The sequence below is a fragment of the Mizuhopecten yessoensis genome, unplaced genomic scaffold, assembly GCF_002113885.1.
Source record: "Mizuhopecten yessoensis strain PY_sf001 unplaced genomic scaffold, ASM211388v2 scaffold8313, whole genome shotgun sequence".
Classification (NCBI taxonomy): Eukaryota; Metazoa; Mollusca; class Bivalvia; order Pectinida; family Pectinidae; genus Mizuhopecten; species Mizuhopecten yessoensis.
Window position 1 is genome coordinate 179,987 of NW_018407485.1, and position 13,729 is coordinate 193,715.

A 13,729-nucleotide genomic window follows, 5' to 3' on the forward strand; every position below is an offset into this window, starting at 1 on the left:
TCACCAAATAAACAAGAAATGCACCCAACCGTATGTAGCTTGGACCTTGACATGATTAAAACAGAAGCAGGTATCAGACCAAAATTAGTATGCAATTATACGACAAAAGCAAATTAGGACTTATTTAATTTTAATATCAAATTCTAGAAACGTTTAAGATCCAGTTCAGAAGGTTAACGGAACCAATTTAAAACAAGCCTGCAAACATTTGTAGAAAAATGAAAAGGAGAAAACACACAAACAAAGACTTCCATGAATAGCCTTTTCACTACGACATCAGCAGAAAAATTGCAAATTGATATACATATATAAAGTCAGAAAGACTGAAGTTCAAACATATACCAGCAAACATTTACAATTAGTAACTCTCGTATAGTCACATTTAATCCCTTGCTTTACTGTCTGATTGTTCCCTTTGGTTATCGTTCCTGGTTGTACCCATTTGTTGTACCAGTGAAATCCTTCTTTCTAGTAACTCGCCTTTCACTCGCATATGCTTGCCTTCCCAGTTGGTGTCCCCATACCTTTACAAATGTTTTACGTTTCCAGTTTTCATCACTTCTGAGACTTCCAATTGAGATGAGATTCCTTTTGATTATTTCGGGTCAGGTTGTACAATCCTGTACCCTTGTGCTTTGTACTCACCTTTAGCTTGTCCCTTGTTGTACACTCCTCTCCCCTCGTGCTTTGTACTTACCTTTAGTTTGTCCCTGGTTGTACACTCCTCTATCCTCGTCTGTTGTTCTCACCTTTAGCTTGTCCCTGGTTGTACACTCCTCTACCCTCGTGCTTTGTACTTACCTTTAGTTTGTCCCTGGTTGTACACTCCTCTATCCTCGTCTGTTGTACTCACCTTTAGCTTGTCCCTGGTTGTACACTCATCTACCCTCGTGCTTTGTACTCACCTTTAGCCTGTCCCTTATTGTACAAACCTCTACCTTCGCCCTTTGTACTCACCTTTAGCTTGTCCCTGGTTGTACCCTCATCTACCCTCGTGCTTTGTACTCACCTTTATCTTGTCCCTGGTTGTACCCTCCTCTGCCCTCGTGCTTTGTACTCACCTTTATCTTGTCCCTAGTTGTACACTCATCTACCCTCGTGCTTTGTACTCACCTTTAGCCTGTCCCTTATTGTACAAGCCTCTACCCTCGCCCTTTGTACTCACCTTTAGCTTGTCCCTGGTTGTACTCGCCTCTTCACTCATGCTTTGTACTCTCCTTTAGCTTGTCCCTGGTTGTACACTCATCTACCCTCGTGCTTTGTGCTCACCTTTAGCCTGTCCCTTATTGTACAAACCCCTACCCTCGCCCTTTGTACTCACCTTTAGCTTGTCCCTGGTTGTACTCGCCTCTTCACTCATGCTTTGTACTCTCCTTTAGCTTGTCCCTGGTTGTACACTCATCTACCCTCGTGCTTTGTGCTCACCTTTAGCCTGTCCCTTATTGTACAAACCCCTACCCTCGCCCTTTGTACTCACCTTTAGCTTGTCCCTGGTTGTACTCGCCTCTTCACTCATGCTTTGTACTCTCCTTTAGCTTGTCCCTGGTTGTACACTCATCTACCCTCGTGCTTTGTGCTCACCTTTAGCCTGTCCCTTATTGTACAAACCCCTACCCTCGCCCTTTGTACTCACCTTTAGCTTGTCCCTGGTTGTACACTCCTCTACCCTCATGCTTTGTACTCACCTTTAGCTTGTGCCTGGTTGTACACTCCTCTACCCTCGTGCTTTGTACTCACCTTTAGCTTGTCCCTAGTAGTACAATCCTCTACCCTCGTGCTTTGTACTCACCTTTAGCCTGTCCCTTATTGTACAAACCTCTACCCTCGCCCTTTGTACTCACCTTTAGCTTGTCCCTGGTTGTACTCGCCTCTTCACTCATGCTTTGTACTCTCCTTTAGCTTGTCCCTGGTTGTACACTCATCTACCCTCGTGCTTTGTACTCACCTTTATCTTGTCCCTGGTTGTACAACCCTCTACCCTCGTGCTTTGTACTCACCTTTAGCTTGTCCCTAGTTGTACACTCATCTACCCTCGTTCTTTGTACTCACCTTTAGCTTGTCCCTGGTTGTAGGTACCGCGATGGGTAGAACATGTGTTACTCTGACCACCACATACTCCACACTTGTCAAAAACCTTGGCAGAGTTTAGATGCCCATCGCAGCCAAATTTCTGTGGATTAATACAAAAGCTTATAATACCAGTAGTTCGAACTTGTGGGCTTACGGAACATTGATAATGGAAACATAATTACATAGATTGTCAATACAGTCAGGTTCGTTACAGGGCTCTCGATAACCTTGACTTCATCAAAAATATGTGGGTTTTTTTCGATTTTCTATCATAGAATGTCTTTATTGCTCTGAATTAGAAAAAAAGGGGTCCCAGAGGGCCTGTATCGCTCACCCGAATAGGTGTAAACTAATTGGTATGATGTAAAGATATAGCACTCCATGGTAGGTGCTGTAAGTGCATATGAAATTTCAGAAAGATCCATTCAGTACTTGAGATATAGCAAGAACAACCTTCAAACAGAGTCCAACCCCTATGCCCCTAGGGGGGTCATAGCCACCGTTTATACAAAATTGAGACCCCTTGGCCCAAGAATGCTCCAGGCTAAATAAGGATACAATCCCTTAATCCCTATGGTAGAAGAAGGATTTTAAAGGTTTTACCTCTATTTCCCCTACTGGACCCCGTCTCTCTGCCTCCAGGGAGGTTAGACACACCGTTTATATAAAATTGGTTTCCCTTCACCCAAAGATGCTTCATACCAAATTTGGACAACATCCTGCCATTCGTACAGAAGAAGAAGGTATTTGAAGAATTTGCTATGTTTCCCCTATTGGGCCCTTCCCTTCCGCCCCCAGGGGCGCCACACTCGCTGTTTATACGAAATTGAGTGGTTTTTTCCCAAGGATGCTCCAGACTAAATTAGGATAAAATCCCTTAATTACTATAGTAGAAGAAGGATTGTAAAGGTTTTACTTCTATTTCCCCTATTGGGCCCCACCCATCAGGTCCCAGGGGGGCCACACCCATCTTTTTATACAAATTTGGTTCCCCTTCAACCAAGGATGCTTCAGATCAAATATTGAACAAATCATTTCACTCCTGCAGAAGAAGAAGAAGGATTTTAAAGAATTTACTATGTGTTCCCTATTGTGCCACACCCCTCAGGCCCCTCAGGGGCAACATCCATCGTTTATAAAAAAATTGTTTCCCTTCACCTAAGGATGCTTCAGACCAAATATGGAACAAATCCTTTCATTCCTACATAAAAAGAAGGATATTAAAAAATTTGCTATATTTCCCCTAGTGGGCCTCGCCACTCAGGCCCCTCGGGGGCCAGACCCACGGTTTATACAAAATTGGTTTTCCTTCGACCAAGGATGCTTCAGACCAAATATGGAACAAATCCTTTCATTCCTACATAAAAAGAAGGATATTAAAGAATTTGCTATATTTCCCCTATTTGGCCCCGCCCCTCAGCCCCCAAGGGGTCAGACCCGCCATTTATACAAAATTTGTTCCCTTAAGGATGCTTCTGACCAAATTTGGTCAAAATCTGCTGAGTCGTTTATGACTAGTAGCGATTTGTAGGAAAAGTTGACGGACGACGGACGACGGACGACGGACGCCGCGCCATCGCATAAGCTCACTAGCCATTCGGGCAGGTGAGCTATAAACAAAACCTACTCATTATCACATTAAAATCAACAAATTGGAATGCTAATATTTAACAGGAGTGGAAAAACAGACTTTGTAAAAATTATCCTTTAAAAAGAGTTCATAAAGGAAGATAGAAACATAAAACTACATTTATTTATTTTTACAAAAAAACTAGTAGAGTTTCTATTTTAGCAAATCACTGATATTAAACTAAAAGAAAGATTCCACGAAACTTTTCATCTGGTCGGCACAACTCCAAAAAGACCAATTAGATTTGTTGTAACATTTAATGAAATCTGTCTCAATAATCGTGATGAAATTGTTTATGACCCCGCTGATAACTTTGTTTTCGGTATGTAAATACAGCTTTAAAACATAATTTTAATCTGATTTGGATACTGAATTTTATCAGAAATGCATAAAAGTGTTTTTTATGCAAAAGGAAAGAAGATGTATATCAACAAGGGAGCGTGAAATCAATATGTACAAATTTGGATTGAATTTCTTTGAAAAACAAGAAGTACCATACCCTGTTTTTAATATATTTTTCTTATCATTAGATTATAGTTGATATCAACTGTTATACGACTGCTTTATTTATATACCTTATATAAAATGTAACAAATTAACAATTCTTTAAGGTAGAATATGTCAACAGAGCCAAATGAACATGTTTCACACACAGTTTTTAATTCTCTGACATCATCATGCTTTCAATTTCAATTGCTCTCTTTGCGACATCACAATATTGAAAGTAACCTTACTCCACATAATTATAAAACATGACAAAAGCAAGAGGCCCAGGGGGCCTTATCGCTCACCTGGTTATTTAAGCAATCATGGCACGATATTTACATTTGCTCTGTAATGCTAATTTGTAACCACTTCAGACATGTAGGGTAAGAACTTGGAAGCGTTACTATGGAGACTTTATAATTCATAAAGAATTAAGGTTGTTACTATCACTAGCACATTAATTGGGTTGGCGATAAAAAGTATGTGATGGCTGTTCATTTGTCGAATTGTCTATATAAACAATATCAAACTTGACCCCCTCCCCAAAGGCAAACGAGGGACCTGGGGCACATGAAAATCACAAAGTATATAAACCACTCGAAGGCCTTTACAACTATGAGTAGTATTTGGTACTAGCATTTCTGGAACTGCAAAAGAAGAGTTTTGAAATTCGCCTCCTTTTTCACCCAAAACCCAGCCCCCTAGGGGATCAGGGTCACAAAAATTATACCAGCAGACCTTCCTTCCCTAACAAGTATTTCTGTCAAATATAAGCAAACTCCGTTCAAAACATTGGAAGATATGACCTATTATGTATATTTCCTATATAAACTATACTAAATTTCACCCCCTCCCCAGGGGCAAACGAGGGGCTTGGTAGACATAAAAAAGCATTTTTTATAAATCACCCAAACGCTTTTACAGCTATGGGTAGTATTTGATCCTCGCATTTCTTTAACTAGAGAAGAAGATTTTTGAAATTTTCCCAAATTTCTCCCCTTTTTGGCCCCTAACTCAGTCACCTAGGGAGTCAGACGCATAAATATTATACCAGCAGACCTCCTTCCCCTAACAAGTATTTCTGTCAATGTGAGCAAATTCCGTTCAATACATTGGAAGATATGGCCTATTATGTCCATTATATATAAATATACTAAGTTTCAACCCCTCCTCAGGGGCAAACGGGAGCCCTGAGAGTCATGAAAATCACAAATTTTATAAACCACCCGAAGGCCTTTACAGCTATGAGTAATACTTGATTCTAGCATTTCTAGAACTGGAAGATTTTTGAAATTCCCCTAAATCCACCCCCCTTTTCGGCCCCCAACTCAGCCCCCTAGGGGAGCAGACTCACAAAATTTATACCAGCAGACCCTCCTCCCCTAATAAGTATTTCTCTTAAATATGAATAAATTATTTTCAAAACAATGGAAGATATGGCCTGTCATGTCTATTTCCAATATAAACTATACTAAATTTCACCACCTCCTCAGGGGGGCCCTGGGAGACATACGAATCACAAATTATATAAACCACCCAAATGCCATTACAGCTATGGGTAGTATTTGATCCTAGCATTTTTATAACTAAAGAACAAGATTTTTGAAATCAGGCTCAGACCTGCAGATCCCTTTTTGGCCCCTTACTGAACCCCCTAGATGGCCACACCCTTATTTCATAAATCCATTGAGCCCCTGGTCCCAAGGATGCTTCATATCAAAATTTAGGTAAAATCCAATCACTCGTTCAGGAGATAAAGGCTTTTAAAGGGAAAAGTTGACGCCGGACGACGGACGCCGCGGTACGCCATAAGCTCGCTTGCCCTTCGGGCAGGTGAGCTAACAATAAAACTATATCAATATTCTCAGTCGTATCACATATTTAATATCCAGAAATCGTTATTTAGCTCCGTCCGCCGATACGGAAGAAAGATCCGCAAACTCGCCCCGCACCCGTTGATACAACGCGAGAAAGGGACTGCAGCCTTACCTTTATTGCCAGCTGAGTGGCAGAAGAAAAGAAGGCGCGACCGTACCTATCATTGCCTGCAGTCACAACGACAGCAGGAGAATGGGGCAGCGAAACTTTCTTGCAGTGGCCACCCCAAAAACGGGAGAAAGGACAGGCAGCTTTATATTGCGTTCCGCCGATACAGCCTGGGATAGGGTGGTATCTTACCTTGCACTGTCCGCCAACACAGCGGGAGAAAGGACCAGAAACCTTGCACTCTGTACCGTCCGTGTACTTGTCGGCGCGATAGTCAACAATATTGGCGTACTCGTCAAAGCACCTCATCGAACACAAGTGATCTGCCAACATCAAAGTTACACTAATTAGATGTGTTAGATGATAAAGCATGAAGGATGAGTACCTATAAAATATACTTGTAAATATTAGCTGATTTAAACAATAATGTCGATGTGTTCCTGGCCATAGCTTTAGTGTCATTAATAGGAAAGCAACTTACAGGTAACTTCTAGGAGTAACTGTTAGTTTAACCTACCATTGTAAGGTAACCAGTGGTAGGTTTTTCCATCTACAGGGAAACTGTTGGTTGCGGCACACTGCTCTGCCCGGCTGTCTGCATTCGCTGGACAACTCTGAAATTACAATTTCACAGTTATCTCACCACCTAGTAAAGTGAAAAGTTTATTATGCAACACCTCAGCATTCACTATTAATACAAGCATAATCAAATTTATAAAAAAAAATAGCTTACATATCAGAATCAATCTGATATCATGAGAAAAGTACCATCATCACTAAGCATCATCAGAGCTCAGCATCAACCAGAACTAAACATTACCAAAACATCATTAGAAGTATCACTAGCAGGTCAAGTAACAAACAGAAACAAACAATCACAGCTGAAAACCTCAGACTTTATCACAACCATCAGCAAAGACCATAATTTACTTATAAACACTACCAGAATCAAGTACTCAAAGAAAGTAACACCGTTAGAATTAAACCATCCGGTCTGAACACCAAAAGATATGTAATCGAAGGCAAGAACAATCAAAACTTAACGCCGTCAGATGCAGGCAAACGTCAGAAGTAAACATAATAACTTAAACCAATCATGATTGAACGTAACAGAAATAGTCAAACACCCCTTGAAGCAAGAACCACAAAAACTACCTATAAATCATCAGAAGTCAACATTAGCAGAAATAATCGCGATTAAAGAGGTGGTATCAGAACAAAGACAAATGAATACTAAATACCATCAGAACCCACCACGTAATCGCGATTAAAGAGGTGGTATCAGAACAAAGACACATAAATACTAAATACCATCAGAACCCACCACGTAATCACCATTAAAGAGGCTGTATCAAAACACAGACACATAAATACTAAATACCACCAGAACCCACCACGTCAAACACGCAAAGCTGGTTTCCAAACAAAAACGTTAAATAATAACGGAATGTATGTAGAATTGGAGCATCTGTATGAAAAGTTTGATAGTACATGCCGATAGCCAAACAACATTACATTTTCCTGAACCAATATATGGTCAGTCCGGCCTTAAAGGACTCGTCATTGGTACTCAATATCACATACAGTGGGAACGATTGTTGCGTCTACTTCGCCTTTCTCGTTATTATTTTCATTTATTACAAATTTTCCATAGTGTTAAGAATCCAAATTGAAAATCATGTATGTAGTGTTCCAGATTACTTATTTCTTATACAAAGGTCCATGTTAATATTATATAGAAAAATTAAGATTTAACGACCGACTAAAAAACTAGCTGCTTTCACCCTTCACAGGGCTCTTCAGGTTGAAGGGTGAAAGCAGCTAGTTTTTTAGTCGGTCATTAAATCTATTTTTTTCTTTAATCTTTTTTTATTATATATATATATATAGCACAGTACCATTAAAACACACCCAGTCCTTTCACTGTGCTCATTAATATGATATGAAACGAGAGAAACAATAAAACATGTATGGAATGAAAAGTGACGATACCATTATTAAGGGCTCCTGTTGTACACGTTGTGTTTTGTAAACTCGTTTTCCTTGGCGTCTCCATTTATCTTACCTTCATATTACACAGCTTGGCCTGTGTACTCTCCCCGGGACAGTCTCTACCTCCAAACCGAGGCCTACAACATGCAATCATACGATTTGTTTTAGATAGAGAGTAGGATTTGACTGATTTAGTACGTCTAATAGTGCATGTCAGTTTACGGGACGGTTTCCTGTCAGTCTTCCTTGTATTTTTACTCAAACGAGTTCTTCTTAAGAACTATAAGGAATAATGTTTTACTAGTTGCTTCCTTGGATACTTGCGAAAAACTAAACTTGATTTATTTTCTAGTGAACAGGAATCAAATGATTTATCTTTCTTCAAAAAATCCTATTCAAAGTAACCATTTGTTTAAACATTCAAACGAATTTTTCTGAAGAACCGAAAGCTTAAAGTCGTTTTATTTGTACAGAAGCTTGTGTGGAATACTACTTAGTTGCAAAAGCAAATGACATTAACTTACTTTAGAAACCATGGGTCAAATTCGTTACTATCTTTAAACAATTTTCTCTGAATAACCAAGAAGCTTATAACCATGCCATTTGGTTTTAAGCATGTTGGCGTGAAGGACTTTCACGTTTGTTCAAGTGAATGATCACTTCGCACTTAAAAAGTTATAAGGGTCAAATAGTTTTAAATCTTTAGAAAATCCTTTCGAATAACAATATATGGCCAGCAGCCGACTTGGACGGAGTCATACAAAAATCGTTGAAATAAATGAATTTGAATCACTTTCAACGTCACATGGGTCAAAGTTGACAAATTATTCAAGAGATTTGTTCTACGTGTACAGATCCATTAATCTCAGTATAACGATTTTTCACTTTTAGATTGTGCGATTAAAAGCTATGTTAAAATAGATTACCTTGATCTATTTTGATGGTCGCAAGGGTCAAATGTGTTAAAGTTTAAATGTGTGTTCATTATCACAAAGTCTTGAGTAACCGATATTTGTCCGGTAGCTTGGTGTTGAAAGAAGTTGCTTAAGAAATGAAACTGAGATACTTTCGAAGTCGCAGGGGTCAAAATGGGTAAAAAAAGTAAGTCTACTTTGTTGACCGACTTTGAAAGTCAACATTGTCAAATGTGTTCGCAAAAAGCATTTAATAACAGGCGCTACATGCTTTTTGTGCTTCTTATTAATTTTTGGACGCATTTTACTTCCATTTAGGGCATACATCATCTTTGATATATCTTATTGGATGATCAGGAAATACTGACTTATTTTGAAAGTATATTAACATTGCTTTTAAAGTTATCTTTGTTACATTGACTCACTTGTTATACACTCACACTGATTGGTTAAACTCACTCTGGTTTGTTACACTTACACTGATTGGTTTGACTCACTCTGGTTTGTTACACTCACACTGATTTGTTAGACTCACTCTGGTTTGTTACACTCAAACTGATTGGTTAAACTCACTCTGGTTTGTTACACTCACACTAATTGGTTAGACTCACTCTGGTTTGTTACACTCAAACTGATTGGTAAAACTCACTCTGGTTTGTTACACTTCCTGGTCTTGACTATGACTCCACCCCCACACGTCCGAGAGCACGGCGTCCAGTCTACACTCCAGGCTGACCAGCCACCATGGACAGGTGTAGGGGCACCGGTTCCCATGGCGAGACATCGACCACCTATACACCACTGTAATCAATATATAGTTATTGTACAACAATTTTCAGAAACCTGTTCTACCGTTTGATGATTTGTTTGTATTTGTTTTAGCAGTCTTAATTCCGTTGCATCAGTCGGTGATATAACGGTGTGTTTATGTACCTATTTATGTAAAATATTAGTAATCTAAACTAAATGTAACATCTACTGTCATTGGCCCGTTGTAAGTGTATCATTTCCTATACATAGTAAGTGTATCACTTGTTGTGATTGGTCAGCTGTACACCAGATGACCTACCTTTCTGTTTCCACACTCTGTTCCGTCCAGCCTGATTGGTCCGCCCCGATAACAGGATCGCTGGCGGTTTGGGATGACTGGGCCGTAACAAACCAGCATCTTACACTCATTCTAAACACAATACAAAACAAATGTAACACAATGAATCACCCAAATTTCAAAACTTTTTAGGAAATCAATTATATGTCGAGGGAATCCCCAAGTTAAATAGGCACAGTGTCTCGGACATTTTGGAACATCATGTATCTAATATGAAGGTATTCTCTGGGCATTAGTGTGCCCTCACAGAATTTCACTTTTCCATATGATCATAAATATGACCAAACATAATTCGACTTTTCTCATCATCCCTGAGGTCAGAGACAGACTTTTTCACTCACCTCTACGATCAGGGAGGTGCCCCAACAGAGGTAGATCTTTCACTCACCTCTACGATCAGTGAGGTGCCCCAACAGAGGTAGACCTTTCACTCACCTCTACAATGAGGGAGGTGCCCCAACAGAGGTAGACCTTTCAATTTAACATTGTGGTTCGACCGGTGCCCTTACATAATTTGATTTTCCACTTACCCCGGTGGTTAAAGAAGTGCCCTCACACACTTTACTGTTGTTATCGTCCATTGCTAGTCGGCACTGTTCATCTCCTGAGTACACAAGTCCAGGTTTCTGAGCAATATTCAGCTGAGAAAACGCCCAGGCCGGCGGTTGGTCACTCAGACACCTACTGCTAGGAGAGCTGTAAGTCAGAGAAGTATTGTGTGTAATAGTGGGTGTAGTGATATCACTATCGTACGTGTTATTGCAAATGTAGGGTTATTATTCTTGTATATTTAATATGAATGTAGGGTTATCATTCTTGTATATGTTATATGAGTGTATGGATATCATTCTTACATCTGTACTACTGAGTGTAGGGTTATCACTCTCGTGTCTGTAATAAAAGTGTAGGGTTATCACTCTCGTGTCTGTTATTGTGAGTGTAGGTTTATCACTCTCGTGTCTGTAATACTGAGTGTAGGGTTATCACTCTCGTGTCTGTAAAAGTGAGTGAGCGTAGGTGTATCACTCTCGTGTGTGTAATAGTGAGTGTAGGGTTACCATACTTGTACCTATAATAGTAAATGTAGAGTTATTACTCTCGTGTGTGTAATAGTGAGTGTAGGGTTACCATACTTGTACCTATAATAGTAAATGTTGAGTTATTACTCTCGTGTGTGTAATAGTGAGTGTAGGGTTACCATACTTGTACCTATAATAGTAAATGTAGGGTTATCACTCTCGTGTCTTTAACACTAAGTTTATGGGTACCATTCTTTTGTCTTTAATACTGCATTAAATGAAATCATTTTTGTATCTGTACCGTTGAGTGTAGGCAAAACACTTTGACCCTTTATAGTAAGTTTGGGAGATTAGCTTTGTCTAGCTCCAGTTTCCTTGTTTTTTAACAGGAAAGCATCATTGGAAATATCAAGTTAAGGACATTTTACTTTATGTTATTTATGGTTTTCTATGGGAATCCTCAGTTTAGGAATGATTGTTAAATTGGTGCTATTGATATTAGACGTAGATTTATCATTTAGTCCTCTTGTAGATTGTGTTGATATACATACCCGAGGAACTTGGTGAGAGACTCTTTGCTACAGGTCGACCACTTGATGGCGGAGTGAGCATTGGCCCCTGTGCCAGACATGATGTTGACCCCAGGGGTACACGAGTTGCTGTCACCGTCATGCCCCATACCCAGCCTACCAAGGAAACACAAAGCTGTTATCCTTTTGAATGGATGTGACTTCAATACTTAAAAACATATATGAGTTATCGAATATGATTTAACCCTTTTTAGACACGATTATCAAGCCAAACGTAAGCGTTGTAAAGGGTTTGGTCGACAGACTGAGAAGGACACAAATGAAGGAAGCACGTGACCTTGAACTAGGTTGGCAGATAAAATTCGGCGCTTTTTGTAGAAGTGAAGAGGTACTGACTAATTACTGTATATGAGTCTTTGCTGAGCTTTTGTATGATATATAGGCTTAAATGTGTCTTTAATAGACATAAAAGAACAATTCACCATTAACCATATAATCCATTACAAGATATCATTTATTGAGCATACATGTATACTAATCGTCAACTGACACGGGATATCCGTGATTATATGTAGGGTAAGCTTACATTGTACATATTACTCTTACAGAAACAATGTCAGGCTAACTTACATGTGCCCAGTTTCGTGGGCAATGGTCAGTCCAAGATCAAGTCCATTGTCTTCATTAACAGAACACCTGAAGTTCCTCCTACACATCCCGCCGATGTGTCCAAGTCCCAAATTCTCGGGGTTTCCCTTGTACTCAAGGTCAATCCTGAAGGCATCACATTTATATTACACTTTGGAATACGATGTGTCAGTTTGGTATTATATAAATATCCTCAATGGAATACGATGTATCAGTTTGGTATTATATAAATATCCTCAAACTTGTTTTTATACTTTTGGTGTATTACCATCTAATTGGGGACTAAAACGGTAAACGTATCTACCTGACTATTCTTGCTAGGTATTATAGAGCAATACAGACGAACTGACACTCGGAGGCACAGCGTTACGCAGTGAGATGGTAGCAGCCGTGTATCAAGAACGCAACACTGGTCATTTACGTGTGTTTTACACTTAATACACATTCATGTCTCATATACATCAAAAACAATTCCTTGTGTTCATACTTACTTGGTGATCAGCAGTGCTCCGTCAGCATATCGATCGTCGGACTCTAAGGAAGGCTGACGCTTTTCGTGCCAAAAACAGAAATTGTATAAGAGCTGTTCTGAGTCGGTCAGAAGTGAGAGTCCAGGCTGGTCATCTTGTAGCAGTAACACCTGAACTACAGCTGTCCGTATCTCGTGTCCCAGTGTGGGGTCCATAAACCGCTGAGCTGCCTGAAGGAAGTTATATACAGTGAGTTATCAGCAATGGTAGTTATATACAGTGAGTTATCAGCAATGGTAGTTATATACANTAATTTTGATATCATATTTTTGATTTATTTCCATCATTTGTTATATGTAAACAGAGACAACTGTCATTGTGTAAATGTCATCCCTCTGCAAAAAGTTCCGATTTTTTTCAAGGAAGATAACTCTCACCCGGATCAAAGTGATTGTAAAATGTAAAATAAATTAATTATAAAGCCATTGTGTATATTTTGTTCAATTTCCCACTCTATATGTATAGATCTGTGTGTCCTGTTTGCTTTTAGCTTGTAGATAATCACTTTTATCCGTTCAAATTCAATAAAAAACACTTTGTGTAACATGTGTTACATATTTTGCGATAAATAAAATATTTGTAGGATTAATTATAAATGCTTCTTTTCATTTTTTTATTGTTTTTATTGTTCCGAATAATGCCACACACAAAAAAAAACGGAAAATATTAAAAGTGGCGAAAATTCAATTTTTTGGTATTTTTTCCAAAAAATTCCCCAAACTATCGGAATGTTTAGATTTTCATAAAATTAACTCTACATAGTTGCATAACCATTATATGAAAGTTTCAACGAATATTGCTGGTTAATTGCGAAAG

General features: G+C 39.1%; 1 protein-coding gene across 13 annotated transcripts in view; it reads right to left on the reverse strand.

Annotated features, from left to right (window-relative positions):
• Nucleotides 1-13,729, reverse strand: part of LOC110455596 (A disintegrin and metalloproteinase with thrombospondin motifs 9-like) — a 51,560-nt gene that overhangs the window by 19,711 nt on the left and 18,120 nt on the right. For all 13 annotated transcript variants that reach the window (XM_021505797.1, XM_021505794.1, XM_021505796.1 and 10 more), the window contains 10 exons: nucleotides 12,875-13,083; nucleotides 12,366-12,509; nucleotides 11,757-11,891; nucleotides 10,717-10,882; nucleotides 10,148-10,258; nucleotides 9,728-9,879; nucleotides 8,238-8,301; nucleotides 6,690-6,786; nucleotides 6,365-6,495; nucleotides 2,050-2,170 (listed from right to left, as the gene is read on the reverse strand). In XM_021505797.1, coding sequence (XP_021361472.1) covers nucleotides 2,050-2,170; nucleotides 6,365-6,495; nucleotides 6,690-6,786; nucleotides 8,238-8,301; nucleotides 9,728-9,879; nucleotides 10,148-10,258; nucleotides 10,717-10,882; nucleotides 11,757-11,891; nucleotides 12,366-12,509; nucleotides 12,875-13,083 — 1,330 coding nt within the window. The remainder of the gene's footprint in view (nucleotides 1-2,049; nucleotides 2,171-6,364; nucleotides 6,496-6,689; nucleotides 6,787-8,237; nucleotides 8,302-9,727; nucleotides 9,880-10,147; nucleotides 10,259-10,716; nucleotides 10,883-11,756; nucleotides 11,892-12,365; nucleotides 12,510-12,874; nucleotides 13,084-13,729) is intronic.